This window comes from Amblyomma mixtum, chromosome 7 (genome assembly GCF_055824585.1).
Source record: "Amblyomma mixtum isolate Tamu chromosome 7, ASM5582458v1, whole genome shotgun sequence".
NCBI classification, from domain to species: Eukaryota; Metazoa; Arthropoda; class Arachnida; order Ixodida; family Ixodidae; genus Amblyomma; species Amblyomma mixtum.
In genome coordinates, this window is record NC_143018.1 from 70985747 (window position 1) to 71002521 (window position 16775).

The following is a 16775-nucleotide window of genomic DNA, read 5'->3' on the forward strand; positions in this document are numbered from 1 at the left end:
TTTTATTGTATCTCGCTGCGAAAATGAAACTCGGAACTACGGTGCTCAGGACCACATTTCTGATTTCAGACCACGCTTAATTTACGGACAATAACTTGGCCTTCGATAACGGTCATTGCATTTTTAAGTGGTTCATTGGACTCGACAAAAATCCCATTATGTTCTGACAGCGAACAGGAGGTTCATTATCAGCACCATCATTTCGTCGGTAGTGCGTAGAATTTTAGTGGAGTCAAACCATAGCTCCTTTATGAAAAATGCAGTAGTGGCGCTTGTGTTCCATTTTTTCTTGCGAAGCTGAGTTGGCCGAGTGGCACACGTCCGTTGTAGCGCTACAGTGGCTGGAATAGTAGCGCTTTTTCTGCTTTTCCATTAAAGGGATCTCTCTCTCTCTCTTTGCAGCGCGAAGGAAACTACCCAGCAAACCAAAAACCTTAAAGAATTATTTCAGGGCACAGTCTGCCTACTGCACGCATCTGTGTGATCCATCTGGTTCGCGATAATCAGGGTACATGATCACCACTTGTTCATGACGCCATGCAACCAAAAAATGTAGCGTCTCTTTTAACGTTAACCGTTCTCCTGACATTGGAACGTTCCTTCTAGCGTGTTTCCAGCTTCTGCCTTAGTTATTATTCCCCTAGCCGCCTAGCTACCTACAACTGCAAGAAGTAATTACGAAGAGAACGATGCCGCGCACTCGATCGGGTCGTTCTTCTAGCAGAGCGATGGTAGAAGATGAGCTCCTCCTCTTTCAAAATTAAAATTGCTCATTTGATCACAAGCCGGACTCGGAGGGCTCGTCCTATGTATAGTACAAACTCCCCAGCCGCTTGGCAACTGAGGACCGCAATCAGTAGTGTTATTTAAATAAAATAAACATACCATAACGTTCGGCCAAAATTAGTCAACTTGCGACATGAGCGCCATCTTCTCTGGCTGTGTTCTTCTAACATTTGGGGCGCGTGGAGTGAATATACTTGGTTGTTATTTGGGGCACACCGGCATGCCCTAGAAAGTGGGGGCGTTGGGCTGGATTTCGCCCTGCTTCCTACATTTTCGCGTTACTAGCCTTCAAACTTTGTCATGTGTTTAATGTGACAGAGGAGTAAGCAGCAGCCGCAGGAGCTGTCCGAGAGCATGGCAACAGCCTCTGGGTTCTCGGCGGATCGCTGACAGACGCGCCGGACACCGCAAGGGAGGTAGAAATCGCGAGCAGACGCTCGTCCCGCACTCGGCACCATGGACGTGAACGCGCTCGAAGCTGAGGCCAAGGCGACGGCCATCAAGCACATCACCACGATGCTGCAGATGCCCGAGCAACTGGAGAAGGTGCAGCAGTACAAGAAGCGCGTGAGCCGCAAGAAGGCGTCCGTCGAGGCCATGCTCAAGACGGCCCTCCAGTCCCAGCTGGACGGCTTCCGGACTGCGCTCACGCTCCAGAAGTCCATCCCCAACGACCTCCTGGAGGTCCGGCACAACCTCAACGAGGACATCCAGGACATCTTCAAGGCGCTACCTGCGCTCACCGAGCGCTTGCAGGTGTGGCCGCAGGCTCTGCGTGCTTACGCGCAGCGCTTATATATCAATCCCAAGCATTCTATTTCCGTCCTTCCAAACACTATCGGAGACTGGAAATCGGCCGGATGTCGAAAAAAAAACGTTGAAGGTTTCGACACAATGACACCGCAATGAAACTTCGAACGTAGTTTGCGTACGTGTGACGCGCTGCAGCTGATCAATAGCAGTGTGTGAAGGAGGTGTGTGAAAGGGACGTGGGGTGGGTCTGGGTTAAGACAACGCAGGAAGGCACATGTCAGTACTGCTATCTTCGTCCTGGGAAAGGGCACTGTTCTGGGATTCCTTTTAATTACATGCGGGGATGCGGTGGCCGCAACTGGCAAAGGACAGGATTAATTGGAGAGACATGGGAGAGGCCTTTGCCCTGCAGTGGGTGTAGTCAGGCTGCTGTTGATGATGATGAAACATTTCCGAAAGCAGTTATGCTGTTCTGGCATTATTTTGCGTTAATTTCAGAATAGTGCCAATTTATTAGCTTGTTGCTAAGGGCATGTGCAGCCACAGATTGTTTTACAGCAGGATAGTGTCACAGATGCTGTCTGGTAGTGTGCTTTGAAATGTGACATCGCCTATACTCTTCTCGGAGGTAGAGTTCTGGCAACTGTAGGCTGGGCTGTCAACTGCATACATACTCTCCAGCAGTTCGTTTAAAGTTCTCCTTGATTTCGTTTGCTACTGCACTCCTCAAAGCCTGTGGCAATTCACTTGTGTTTCAGGCCTTACATAAGGGGGAAGTAATAAGGGAGTAATTACTCATTGGCATCCACCCGAGCGCAGCCATACGGCTACAAAGGAAAGCTATACAGCTTTCTCAGAAACTTCGTAGTTAAAGAAAAATTCGTCCTGGTCCGGGGTTCGAACCCAGGACCACCGCTACACCGGAGCAGTCGCTCTACCAATTGAGCTAACCGGGACGGCAAGCTTATGGTAGGGCGAGAGCGAATTGATCAATAACTCGAAGTGGGTCAATTGATCAATTCGCTCTCGTCCCGCTTGCCGTCCCGGTTAGCTCAATTGGTAGAGCGACTGCTCCAGTGTAGCGGTGGTCCCGGGTTCAAACTCCTGACCAGGACGAATTTTTCTTTAACTACGAAGTTTCTGAGAAAGCTGTATAGCTTTCCTTTGTAGCCGCATGGCTGCGCTCGGGTGGATGCCAATGAGTAATTACTCCCTTATTACAAATCTACTCCACCTTGGGGGATTCCCCTAAAAAACATTTGATAAGGAGGAAGTATTGTTGCCTTCGGCCCAAAACAACTGCTTTTCTGGGTAATAGCAGTTTTCTTTTTTTTATTGAAGGATATTTATTTGCATACTTGCATACACATTGATCAGTGCTGTGAAAAAGAAGCAGCTCTTGCAGTCCTTCCTCTATAGAGAGGAATCGTGGTGCCCCTATTGCGGGTGTCCGTCCTTGCTTAAATTGCTGGCAAGCTGACAATTCTGCTGCAGAGTCACTGTTCTGCATTTAGCCGGAACATTGATACAGAGCCAGTTGCTGCTCTGCACCCATGTTGAGAAAGCACGCATTGCACAGTATTCAAAAATGGAAACCCCAAATGGTTGCAACTCTTCCAACAACGTGGTTTGCGAATGGCAACCCAGAACAAGATTTGCCTGCAGAGACAGATGTCAGCAACACAAGCTGCTGTAGTGTGCAGTGTGTGCCCAGGCAGTATTTGGGCAATACTGAAGGAGTAGGATATGGCCTGTGGCAGTACGTGACAAAGCATGTTGGGAAGATGGTTAAGAAGTTCTTGTTACTAGCTAAATACTCCAAGCTAAATACTCCAGAACAGCAAACAACAGACAGATGTTAATATGGTGAACAAGCAGCATCAAACTGAAGAGGAAGATAGTGTACATTTCTCGGGAATTCTTTTCCTCCGCTTTAGTACTACTACTCTAACAAAAATAGTACCTTTCCATCTTTAAGCCTCTGCTCATCGCTTCTTTCTTTTCAGCATAGTGTGATTTTAGGTAAAGCGTTGAGCCTTTTGGAGAGTGAAATTTTCTCACAGACATAATTAAATCCTTACCTCTGTTAGTTTTACCTTTCCACCAAATTCAGAAATTTTCTTCGTTGATAAGTGAAAGCAAAAAGCGGAGCTACTTTTCATGCTATTCGTAGCGCTACGCTTCTTAACGCATTAACCAGTGAAACCTGTTATAGTTTTAGTTTATCCATTTAGTCCTGTATATGGCCATGGAAGTCTCGTCATCAGCCGTAAGAGAAAGCCTAGCTGTGCTCATGTAAATCAGTGAAAGCAGATCTAGGCCTCCTCCCTAAATGTAGAGAGGGGGATTTTCCTTTCTCCACTTTGCTGCTTGCCAGCTGTGGCAGGTGGGAATTGAATTTAATTATCTTAGATTGAATTACATTATTTTGAATTAATTCACTAAGTAATTAAGGTCTTATGTCTGATGCTGTTGATTCCACAGTAGAATGAAGGGCTATATGGATAAACGAAAGCTATAAGAGCTCTCACTATAAAAAATTGTATAGCTCACTGGGGGCACTTATAACCTAGTATAATGCATGCAAATGGCAAGCTTCCTTGCGATTTTGAAACAGAAGTTTTTTTATCAAAAACACAACCTTTTCTTTTTAAATGCATGGCCCGTCCTGGAGAAGTTGAGAGAGGTAGTGAAGAAGACAACTAAGATTTACTTATGTGGCCCAAGTCTAGGTCTGCATTCATCTGGGTCTCATTATTAGATTGGACACGGATTACCTCAAGGATTATTGAAGTGCATCTTTAAATATTTATTGAGCAAATGGTTTAGGAGAGTACTTTTTATGATAGTGTCCCCTTCAGTGACTCCAAGGTGGGAATCTTTTACATTTCAAAGCTTATACTTCACCATGTTGTTACTAAAAGTCACAGTGAAATTTTCGAAACGATGCCGCTGTGGCTCAGTGGTTATGGTGCTCGGCTGCTGGCCCGAAAGACGTGGGTTTTATCCGGCTGCCGCGGTCGAATATCGATGGAGGCGAAATTCTAGAGGCTCGTGTACTGTGCGATGTCAGTGCACATTAGAGAACCTCGCGTGGTCGAAATTTCCGGAGCCCTTCACTACGGCGTCCCTCATAGCCTGAGTCGCTTTGTGACGTTAAACCCCAATAAACAAACTTAACCATTTTGGCTATGTTATTTGAATGCCGCAGGAAGTGAAAGAAGAGAGCATCCGCCACTCACAGTATGGCGCGGCCATCGAGAACCTCAAGCACATCTTCAACGTCCCGGGCAGCGTGCAGAAGACGCAGGAGCTGATCGCCAACGACAAGCTGCTGCTGGCGCACCAGGCTCTGTCAGACCTGGAGAACTCTCGGGACGACCTGCTCTTTGAGCTGCACAAGCTCCCCAGCCAGAGCGTGACGGATCGCAACATGCTGAAGCAGTACTTTGCGGACGTGGAGAAGCTGTCGGAAGACCTGGGCAAGCAGATCTGGCTGGTGTTGAAGAGGACACTCAACTCGGTGCGCAAGGAACCGCAGGTCAGCAGCATGGAGGGTGAAGGGTGCAATTTTTTAGAACGCAGCTCTTGGCACTCGTTCCTGCATTTCACATCAGTGTAACCGGGTGTCTAAGTAACAGGAAAGATCCTGGAGGGTAGCTAGCAGCATAACACACCACCTGCCAGTGATGGCAGGTGCCATGTGAAAAGCTGCGCTCAAACCTCCTATTACTGACTATCGCAGTCCTCTGTCAATTTTTGTGACACACATTCTATGGCAGTTGGAATTAGCTTGGTTTCATTATTTTTAAGTGCAGGCTTGCCCTCAACAGTAAAGTGAATGCAGTGGATTGGCAGCATCCAACTTGGTACCAAGCCAGGCATCTTGCCACCTGGGTTGTGCCACTAATAGTACTCCTCTGTGTGTTGTATGTGTGCCGCTTTTTTTTACAGGGTGAAGAGCTTCCCGTTTTTGAGCCCCACTCTGTTTTGCTTGAAGGAAAATTTTTGAGAAACATATTGCGATTTGTTTCTATATTCTGCAAAACAGAACGATCGGAGTACTTGATGCAGTGACTTTGATAATTCTGGTTTGCTTAATGATCACTTGCAACCCAACCAGAAGCGGCAGAGAGCCAAATGGGGAGAGATAAGGTTCGGAAGTTCCCTGAGGTTAGGGGAGATTAGGAAAGGGTGGTCAGTGGCTGACGCTGGAGGGGGTTGATATTGGAGATCAGTGATAGAGGCCTTTTTCCCACAGTGGGCATAGCCTGGTTGCTGATAATTATTATTCTGCTGCTGATGATGGTGATACAGTCACCAGCGTGCGATTGAGCCGCTGGGGAGTTCGTCTGCCCGTATATTGCTGCTTAGTGTCTTTGCCCTAAGCTGAGATAGACTTCCGTGCCATTGGCCACGCATGTTGCAGGTGGTGGTGACAGCGTTGCGCATCATCGAACGCGAGGAGCGGCGTGACCAGGCAGCGCTGGAGCGTCAGAAGTCCTCCGGCGGTTTCCTGCCACCGGGCAGGCCCAAGCAGTGGAGGAAGCGGTGCTTTGAGGTGTGTGTGTCTGTCACAGATGCCCTCGTGCTGAATGTCCTGACTCCATGCATTACTTGCTTTCCGCGACAGGGCAAGAAAAGAAGGGAAAAAAGGGAGAACATATAAGGGATCTAACAAACTTCAATTTTTACTGCTGTTTCTTCTTTTCACCTGTGGTCTTGTTCTGCTTGCTTTCACTTAGGTGCCCCTAGGCGGAGCCACTTGCCCGTGCAGGATCAACTAAATACCGTATTTTCCGGTGTATAAGACGCACCTGCCATATATGCAGGCTGTTATTGAAAAAGCTGGCATATAAGACGCATCCGTATATAAGACGCACCCCAATTTACCCAGTTAGGCTAGTTAGACTTAATTAAACATGCTTGTGTGACCATCATGAAATGCACCGTACCTGTGAGTTCTTAAGCAACGCTAAGTGATCAATAAGGCAACACTCGTGCCATACCCGCCCACGTTTTAGCAAAAAAAAACGAAAGAACTCTCCTTATGTCCATAACAACATTTTATTTTCACTTAAAGCCTTCGAAGTCTTCATCTTCGGATGCGCTATCAAAAAGTTTGCCCCTTTCTGGAGGCAATGCAGCTGAAACATTCTCTTGGCACAATGCACGTACTACGTACACAGAGCAAACAAAGTTGCAAAGGGAGACTAAAAAAAATGCCGGCTTGTCTTGACAATGGCGAAAAGCGCGATCGTCGCCATCTTTTTGGCATTTCACATTACTTTTGCTTGAGGCCTCCGAAACGGTCGCGTGTTCACCTAAAAGTTCACCTAAAAAAGTTGCACATGGCAGTCCCCGTATTATAGGCGTGTTACAACCGCGTTATTGGTAGCGATATTTTTTCGGTGAAAAAAGCTTCAACATGAACCTGAGTAATTTCTAAACTCACAAAAAAAAGCCGAAAAATTCGCATATAAGACGCACCTTTGTATAGGACGCACCAGCAAGATTTTGGAAAAAAAGCCGCGTCTTATACACCAGAAAATACGGTAATTTGCACATAACTAAGGTTTCCCAGGGGACTTTGGTCGGGTTAGAGATGGGTTGGAGCTTAGGAATGACATGGAACTGCCATACCATGTAGTAGGTGGTGGGTAGGTGTCTGTAGTGTGGGCACTGTGAGGGTGCGACGGGGGATGTGCGACAACAGCCTAGCACTCAGGTTTGTGTCATCCACTCGAGGCACAAGTGGCTTGCCCAAAAAATAAAAGTGTAACAAAACCGGGCTGTAGAGCTGTGGTTAACAAAAACGAGATCTGCAGGCGTGCGTTTTGTCACAGCTCAGTGTTAATTAAAAATTTTCCATCTTTTTTTGCATTTTGGGAAAATTCCAGATTTTGATTTGCTTTTTAAGGCATCAAGGAAACATTCGCCTGGGTCACATACTGTGGTTGGGCCCACTAAGTATAAGACTTTAGCATAGTTTTGGTGGAAGGAATTGTGCTTCATGTTCCATATACACCCGCCGTCAAAAGTCTACAGAAGGAGATAGAGTGGAAGAAATTCAATTTATTTGCATTCAAGTCACATTGCGCAGTCAGAATTGTCTGCATACATACATTCCAGGGTGCATTGAAAGCTAGTGATGAAAGTAAATTTTTTCACTAAGCTTTTGACATTGCGCATACAGGTATGTAATGTCACTGTGTGGGCGTTTAACATAAAATAAGGCAAAATTTTGCTCGAGCGGATGACTTTGGTAAAGATAAGTAGCTGTGTTTTTGTTGTACTAAATCTGGAGTGCACTTACACTTTTGGATGGCGAGGGCAAAGGGCATCTAAACCAAAATTTTTAAAAAGATGCTGCACATTGCAATTGAACCTCTTAGCTAACTAGGACGGGACTTTTTGTTGCACAGCTATACGAGAGACTTCTTTTGACTTATGTGTGTTTTACCCTGGCTGCACGGTCACCAATGGTGAGGTCTGAAAATTTTTTAGAGAAGTGAGGGTGGGGAATTGAACATCAAAGGAATGGACTAGATGAGGAGGAAACTATACCTGTTACAGGATGGCTAGTCACTCTCACTTTGTCCTTGAAGATGACCAGCTGGCAACAGAAATTCAGCCGCGCGAATTGGTCTACCTCCAAATGATTGCATGCACTTGCAAATGCTTCCTGTTGAAGCAGTCCATCGAATGCACTCATATTCACCGTGCAGGTGCTCGAAAGTGCAGTTGAGGATCGCATTGAAGGCAACCAGTTTGAAGACCGGCACGAAAACAAGATGTGGCTGGTGCGTCACCTGGAAGTCACTCGGCAGATTGTCCTGGACGACCTGAGGACCGTCAAGACTGTCTGTGTGCCCTGCTTCCCACCAGAATACGACATCTTCAACAGGTCCGTGCCGCCCTTTCCACCCTCTGTGAGATGCTAAATGAGTAGCTTTGAAAGGGCCCTTATTTCTACAGCGGGGCTTGCCCCGTTTACAGAGGCGAGTAACGTGTAACCTATTTGTGCTTCTGGTGCAGGGAACCTCTGAAAAAAACAAAATGTAAAGATCCCCAAGTGGTCAAAATTATTTACAGCACCTCTTTCTCTCTCTCTCTTTTTTTTTCACTCCCACCTTCCTCCCTTCCCTTACAGTGTGGTTCAGGTGTCCACTGAGGTATGCAAGACAAATATTGGGCCATTTCCTTTGCTCAAGAACCAGTTTACCAAACCAATTTATTTTTGTATCCATCGATGAGGAAATGCTGGTCTGTCTTCTCATTGAGAGTAGACTACAGCTTGAAGTACATTTGTCCTGGGCTGTGCAAAGAAATTTTCCTGAATGGTGCATGGATTGTTTTGCATCTTTCTGGTGCTAATGCCTAGACAGTGTATGTACTGTCAGCTTCAAGTGAAATGAGATCAAGACAACTGAAACTGGGATGGCAAAAGGAGAAGTTTTCAGTTGAGGGAGACTGAATACCACTACAGATCCCCGAAAGATGTGTAATTTGAGTATCGGTATAGCCACGGGAACAGTGTGACGTCACATTCACTGGAAGTTGTCACGGCATAGTGTCCTCGGCTTTCACCTCTCAGCACTTCAGTTGCCAAAGTGTCCTCGCAATTTTGTTGTGGTTCAAGATGTGGTCGTCAACTGCTCTTCGTGTTTTGTTTGTCCCTGGGCAGGTATGTGCGCATGTACCACAGTTGCCTGTCGCGGCACCTGCAGAGCATCATCGCCAATGAGCTGGAGGGCAACGAGTACATCACGGTGCTGGGCTGGCTGACGGTGTACATGGGCGAGGAGCTCATGGGCCACCCCGACCTGGGCCTGGACGCAGCGTCCCTGGAGCCCCTCCTGGGCCGCAGCGACGTGCAGCAGCTCATCGACAAGTACCTCAGCACGCTGGTGGCCAACTACCAGGACTGGCTCCGCAATGCGCTCCAGTCGGACCGAAAGGACTGGCACCGCGAATGCGAGCCGGACGTCGACAGCCGTGGCTGCTACCACACGTCGGCACCCATGATCGTCTTCCAAATGGTCGACCAGCACCTGCAGGTGGGCTGGCCTCGGAATGTACAGCCTTTGTCAAAAGTTTGGAGCCCAGGGAGTTTGCTTCTGAAGCACACGGTCTGGTTCGTAATGCATCTCCAGTGCTCCAAATTTGCTGAAGGTAAGAAGATTTCTGGTCGTGCCTCCTCCAATGGGTAGGACTACCACGAATGTTACAGGAGTCCCACAGCGACGCTTAGAAGCAAACTACCTGGACTCTAAACTTTTGACAAAGACTGTACCACCATGTTTGCATGGGAACATGCTGTTGCCTTTGTTGTTCGCCAACATCGTTTGTGCCACACCCCTTTGCATTATGTTCACCCCTCGCATTCATTGCACTACACGTGAATTTTTTCAACTGAATCCTGTGTGAGCCCTTTCCTTTGTGGGCCTTTGCATTTGTGTCTCTGGGTGCCATGCTGCACAGGGTTTGCACGATGTCTTCAGAGCGCCACTGTGGAATTCGCCTTGCTCTCGCCGTGCTTGCCCTTGGAAGTAATTTTTAAATGTCGAATTTTGTGGCATTTATACGCCATAGCCGGACTGAATGCAGCGGCGCGTGCGATTGATTTATGTTGATAGTCATTGAATCATTCACTGCTACACAGGCTTGTGATGTTGCATGCATGTGCTTTTTCTTTTTGCATTTTGTACTCTCAGAGTGAGATGGCATCAGTCATAGATGGGCTCTAAATGACTTGAGGTACAAAATTCTGCGGCATCAATTTGTTACTGAGCTCACTGTCCGTTTTGCTGGGCGGTGAAGTAGGATTTGGTCTGTGAGGACAAACATGGGGTTTAGAACATCATCATCTTCTATGGCTTAGCGCATTTATTGCTTAGGTCTTTAGCTATTGCAGTTCTGCGGTGCAGGCCTGCTCAAGTAGGAAGTTTGGACAGCGCATGTGCCCAACTGCCTGCCCTCCTTCGGTGTTTGCCCCTGCTTCTTATGCCTCACCTTCACATGGCAACATGCTATGCTGCTTGTGCTTATCTGCTGTGAGCCAGCCAGCCAGCCACATGAGATGAGTGACTACTGCTACCTGCATTCAGCTACACTCAAGAATATTGTAGGCAGCCGTAATTTTTTGTGCCAAGTCCATAACACTTTTGACTGCAGTTCTAGCATGAACTAGCACCACTCTCCGGGGTTCAGTAGTCAAGCTAGACACTAGACTTCAGTGCGGTCTTGTATGTGACTGCAGCTGAAACTGTAGCTGGTTCTGCGCGTGCAGTTTTCAGACCAGGCACTGACTACTGTTCAATGTTCAACCCCAGGTTGCCAAAACGGTGGGACCCGACCTAGTGCGCAAGGTGCTGTCGATCAGCTTGGAGCAGACGACCAAGTTTGTGGCCTCGTACATGGAGGCGGTGACCGAGTTCCGGGACCGGCACTTTGAGGACCGCAGCTTGCGCAAGTACTTCACCCACTACGTCATAGCCGTGGCCAACAACTGCCTCCAGTTCAAGCAGCTCTTCGAGAAGTCATACACGGACTGCTGCACCGGACAAGGGGCCCTAGCGAAAGGGGACAACGAGATATCTCAGGTAGTGATCACGAGCATGCGCTAGCTTTGTGCACAGTGTGCGATGCGGTGCAGTGTGCACGGGCTGACTGATTTTAGTGACGCCATGGTTAACCCGATTAAGCTGTGGTTAATGCCCTTTCATCCACCACCCCCTGCAATGTCACGCTAGCAGCTCCAAGGGGATTAAATATGGGGTCATGAGCAGACGCAATTGGCTGGAGGGCTTCCTTTGAGGAGCTTCTGCCCCTTCGTTTTCGAGTTGAATCTGATGCCAAGAAGCAAGCATTGGAGTAAGGTTACGGCCAGAATAATGCAGCGTATACTTTGGCATTCTAAATCCTCTTTCGCCTTGCAAGGGAGATGGGGTGGTTTGCTGCGCTAATGCACAACCGCACAGGTGGCACTTACACGAGTAAATATTCCCCCTTTTTTTTTTTTTTGCTAGGCAGTGCATAATTCTGGCCATGACTGTAATATCAGCAAGGAATAAAACGCGAACAATACAGTTGAGCTACAAAATACGAAGCTCTTAGCCAGGGGAAGCTTAATACTAGCAGAGGGCAATTTCTCTTCAAAAGTGCGAGGGCTCTTCTTCAGAAGTGGTAATCAACCTCGCTTGTATTTCCTCTTTAGGAGCTAATATATTGGTAGTAAGGTGGAAAGTTGGGCGAGTTGAATCTTATTCATGATGAAGTTAGCGCCAAAAACGAGGACTAAAGTAGGAGAGAAGAGGAGAGAGGCGCTCGTGTTGTGTCTTCTCTCCTACTTTAGTCCTCGTTTTTGGCGCTAACTTCATTATGGATAATATATTGGTGTTTTTGTGTCCCCACCTCAATTTGCTCGTTTGCGTTTCATTCATTGCTGATAGTAGTACATCTGTATGTCTTGCGTCGTCTTTGTCATGAAGAAATGGTATCAGAAGAAGGAATATAAACACGCTGTGCTTTGACGACCGAGCTTGCTTGCTGAAGGTTGCTCGGTGTTTACAGGTCTACCACCGGCTGCAGCAGAGCCTGGAGCGACTGCAGGAGCGCGCGCTGGACGCGCTGCGTGACGAGCTCTTCCTGGACGTCAACAAGGAGCTGGCAGACGTAATGACGCGCAACTGGCTGACGTCAGAGGCTAGCGTCATCGATACGGTGACTCTCACAGTGGAGGACTACTTGCGTGACTATGCTCGCCTGCTGCCGCGGAACCTCGAGCTACTGGTCGGCAAGGTGCAGTGGGCCCTGGCTCGGTCATACGTGCACGCCATCCTTCAGCGGAAGATCGCTTTCAAGGTATGAAAGGGGATGTGTTGTGTTTTCCATGTCATGTGGTCATGCTAATAGAGCCGGCAAATAGCAGAACTCTAGTGGCCATCATTGCCAGCTGCTATATGTGCTTAAGTTAAGAACAACTTAGCGAGCTATGGAAAGGAAAATGGCAGGTGTAACATTAAGAGATCGGAAGAGGGCGGAGTGGGTGAGGGAACAAACGCGGGTTAATGACATCTTAGTTGAAATCAAGAGGAAGAAGTGGGCTTGGGCAGGGCATGTAATGCGAAGGCAAGACAACCGCTGGTCCTTAAGGGTAACGGAGTGGATTCCAAGAGAAAGCAAACGTAGTAGGGGACGGCAGAAAGTTAGGTGGGCGGATGCGATTAAGAAGTTTGCGGGGATACATTGGCGGCAACTCACAAAGGACAGGGTTAATTAGAGAGACATGGGAGAGGCCTTTGCCCTGCAGTGGGTGTAGTCAGGCTGATGATGATGATGATGATACGTGCTGCTACCACGTTGGCTGAGTAGTTGCAATGCTCGGCTGCTGACCCGAATGACGCGAGTTCGATCCCATTTGATTTCATTTTTGATTGCATGATACTGAGAATCACTGGCGTAAATAATAATGCATGTAATAATACATGTAATGTGTTTTCCTCCAGAACAGCTTCGAATAATGGTCAGAGAAGCCAACAGCAACATTTTAGACATGTTTTGATCTAGTCACAATATAATTCTGCTTTAAAGTTGGTTGCTTCGTGGGCAAGCGCACCTCTAGGAACGATGCACAGCCACTCCAAACTGCTCCAAATTGCCTGTCATGATGTTTCAAAGTGCTCCAAAGTCATGCTCCAAAAATTACTCCGAATCACAGTTTGGCAATAGCAGCACTGGCGTTATTCGGAGGTATGCGAGTGTATGAGCTTTCATTTTGTTGCAGGGTTACGAGGAGCGCAAGGTTGCGGCTGAGAAGATTAATCGGGAGGGTCAGAAACTTTCCGACCTTTTCAAGAAGGCCATGCCACAAACTGGAGGTAGGTGGGGACGCATTTTCCACAACATCCTTGCGCTTACTTTTTTTATGCCACTTCTTTTCACCCAGTTCTGTTCCCTGGATGAAATCTATGCCAACAGCCCAATCTGCATGATAACAGTGGCAAGGGAACACTTAAGCTGATCATGGACAGCCTTTTAGATAACAGAATCGAATTAGAATAGTCATCAAACCATAGCATAAATGTTGATGCAACAATACCTATAGCACAAAAAGACAAAGATCAATGGAGGGAACACACAAAGTGCCGGCTCTTTTCTTGGTGCAAAGCCTAATGGCTCTGTAGTTTCCATTGGAATGAGCAGTCCTACAGTTCAGCTCATATACTGGCCTTAGCTGTGGCCATAAGCGAGAAGGATAAGTTTACCAAGGCCCTTGAAGTGGTAAGGTGCAAAGTGGTGGTGAAAGGCAGAAGAACCAATGGGCCAGCCGTACTCATACATGACTCGCTGCGGTGGCTGATGCTCGGGTACTGTAGGACGCGGCTTCAACCCCACTGTGGCACCAGTGTTTCGACGGAGGCAAAATGCAAAAGGCGCCCATGTGCTGTACGATGTCAGTGCAGGTTAAAGAATCTGAGGCATTCTAAATTAACCTAGAGCTGTCCACTACAGCATCCCTCAGATCCTGTGTGTCACTTTGGGACGTTAACCCCACAATCCACAATTAACAATTTGCATGTTGTTCACCCTTCTTGCAAGTGTGAACTGTGGCAGTGCAATTTATCCGAGTAGGTTAAACTTGGAGTGACTGCACCTCCACCAAGGTGATACGGGGTAGTTCCGCTTGGGATTGCAGAGAGCGGACACGGAAGACAGGGGTTCCAAACAACAGGCATTTACTGCAGGCACCAGCCGACACTGCTCGACCGTCGTCTTCTCCAAAAACCCACGAGCTTCTTCTTCTTCCTTCCTTATGCGCATATCAGTGCATGCACCGCCTAATGTAACAATATTAATTTCAACTGTACTTGCACATCCGCAAAAAGTTGGTCCCCGGTTCTTTCTTGCTCGGGAGCAGGTTCCCGCAGGACTGGCAGCGTGGGCTCGGCATCGCCGGGCTCTTCGCCGCTGGACACCCTCCCGTTGCTCGCAGAGGTGATCAAGATGAAGGACACCAGCCTGCTCAGCCTGGAGGTGTCGGGGCTCATCAAGCGCTACCCCGACATCTCGGGCGAGCACCTGCAGTCGCTGCTCATGCTCCGTGGCGACATGTCGCGCAACGAGGCACGCACCCTGGTGGCTGAGATGCGCTCGGATGACCAGCCCCATGGGGTGGGCGTGCCCAAGAGCGTCTTCTCAGAGATCGTGCTGACATAGTCACTAGAGACTGTGTGGACTCCTCTGGTGTGTGCTTGGTCAGCGGAAGAGCGACAGAGAGCATTCGTACACGGGCAGTAGTATGAAGTATGATGGACATGAATTCACTGCACTTCATCAGGACCTGCAAGTTGAACTTGCGTTTGGAAGAGTAATGCGTCTTTTATAGGGTTGTGTCTAGTTAACATTTGCTGTTTAAATAATCTCACGCGAGCTTGCTCACCTGACTGCTCACGCTGTTTGTCGTTTGCTGACTTATGTTCTCCTGTTTCCGAAATGCTATGGAATGGCTAGGTTGCAGTTTAAATGCAGTGCTTATCTCCGAATACAGTGGGTTTCATTTTGTGCTGTTAAGGCATCTCAAGGTGTGGCAACACAGTGCTGTGAACAGTGCGGATCAGTCTTAGTTCTACAACCAAGCCAAATATTGGTCATATCAATATGCCCCTGTCACGTTGTTCGTTTCACTGATGCCAATTTGACAGTCGTGTGTGGATGTCTATGCCGAGTCTGCCCCAAGCATAACTTAGGGCTGAATGGTTGCTGAATTGCTATCTGTGAAAAGCAGCTCGTCAGCTAAAGCTGGATGAAGCTTCATCTGCTTTGTGCCGAGAACTTTATCTCTGTATACTTTATTTATCTTTGTATATTTTTTGTCAGGAATGAACTGGAATTGCATAGTGTGTTGTGACAGGCGTTCAGAAATTTTTTTTGTGGACGTTAGCTTTTGCTGTGCCATGATCACAGCCTGTATGTGTAGAACCATAAATGTTTTGCATTGCATTGATTGCATTAGTTTCAGGCTCCCATGAAATTTGATAGAGGTTGATAGGTTGTGACACATTACAAGTATTGCTTAATTATTTTTGTTGCTCTTCCCCAGGGATTTTTGTAGCAGTGTTACTTTCCTCTAGGAATTGACTGACGCAATGGACATTAAAACAATCTTCAGGCCCACTTCGAAGCACTGAAGGCAATTACTGATGCACTGTGCATGGTGTGCACTATGAACCTCTATGACTAAAAAGAAATAACAGTGCACAAAAGAAGACAAAATGAACAAGAAGACACGGACAAGCACTTGTCAGAGACTTCTCGTCCGTCCAGTTTTCTTTTGTGCACTATTAAGTATAGACACCTAACTTATGGGTGCATGTCTTCTTCTTTGCAATGATGCGTAAGGCATTATTATACGACAATTACCACGAGGTATTCTCCTACAACCGCTAAATAATTTATATAATTGATTTTTTTTCGCATACCGTTTTGGTTTCAGCAGCCGAACTAAACTATGACTATGATGTCAAGGTGTGCTCATAGGTCACGTGAGACATGCAGCTTCATATAATCATGCATATAATTGCAGCTTCGTTGTTCTAATTCACTACAATGCCAAAGCCAGCCTGTCTCAAGAGCCGGAATGACAATGAATGTAGAAGCAGCGATTGCAGTTTTTTCATTCTTCGCGTTACCTATAAGCACATGTTGACGTCAGTCATCGTTTGGCTGTTGAAACAGTATTATAAACAGCATTATAAAAAATCTGATTATAAATTTAGCAGTCGCAGGTGAATGCCATGTGGCGATTCATGCATAGTAGTGTCTTCCGCATCATTGTAAAGAAAACATGGCACCAAAATTAGGCGTCTACGCATGAACCACCATCACGCCGATATTCTCTTCTAAAGTGCACTTCTATGGCTGTTTCTCATATCTGCTGTTGCTCATTTCCTTCTGTACTCTGCAACTCTAGTCAAGCACTATATGCTAGAAATACTTTCTTGTCTGAGCTCTAAACTTGCAGAGAGGATTTTGTCTGGTACATGTAATGATGCATATGACACTGTATGTGCTACATGCTTTCACAGCAATTTACTGGAATGAAAAAAAATGCGTGAAGACAATGCCAAGCATGGGCCTCTGCAAAATAATGGTAAACATTACCACCCAGTTGCCTGCATTTGGTTCTTTGTGACGCTGGATAATTGGTCGCATCACAAATTGCGGATTGTCAC

At 47.1% G+C, this 16775-nt stretch overlaps 1 protein-coding gene across 1 annotated transcript; it reads left to right on the plus strand.

Moving 5' to 3' along the window:
* The first annotated feature begins 973 nt into the window (after nucleotides 1-973).
* Sec6 (Exocyst complex component Sec6) lies at nucleotides 974-15717 on the plus strand. The gene is made up of 9 exons (XM_089552890.1): nucleotides 974-1542; nucleotides 4751-5080; nucleotides 5969-6100; nucleotides 8268-8446; nucleotides 9227-9599; nucleotides 10875-11144; nucleotides 12115-12405; nucleotides 13328-13421; nucleotides 14462-15717. The coding sequence occupies exons 1-9, from the start codon at nucleotides 1243-1245 to the stop codon at nucleotides 14758-14760; spliced, it is 2268 nt and encodes a 755-aa protein (XP_089409016.1). The 5' UTR covers nucleotides 974-1242; the 3' UTR covers nucleotides 14761-15717.
* Nucleotides 15718-16775: the final 1058 nt, after the last annotated feature.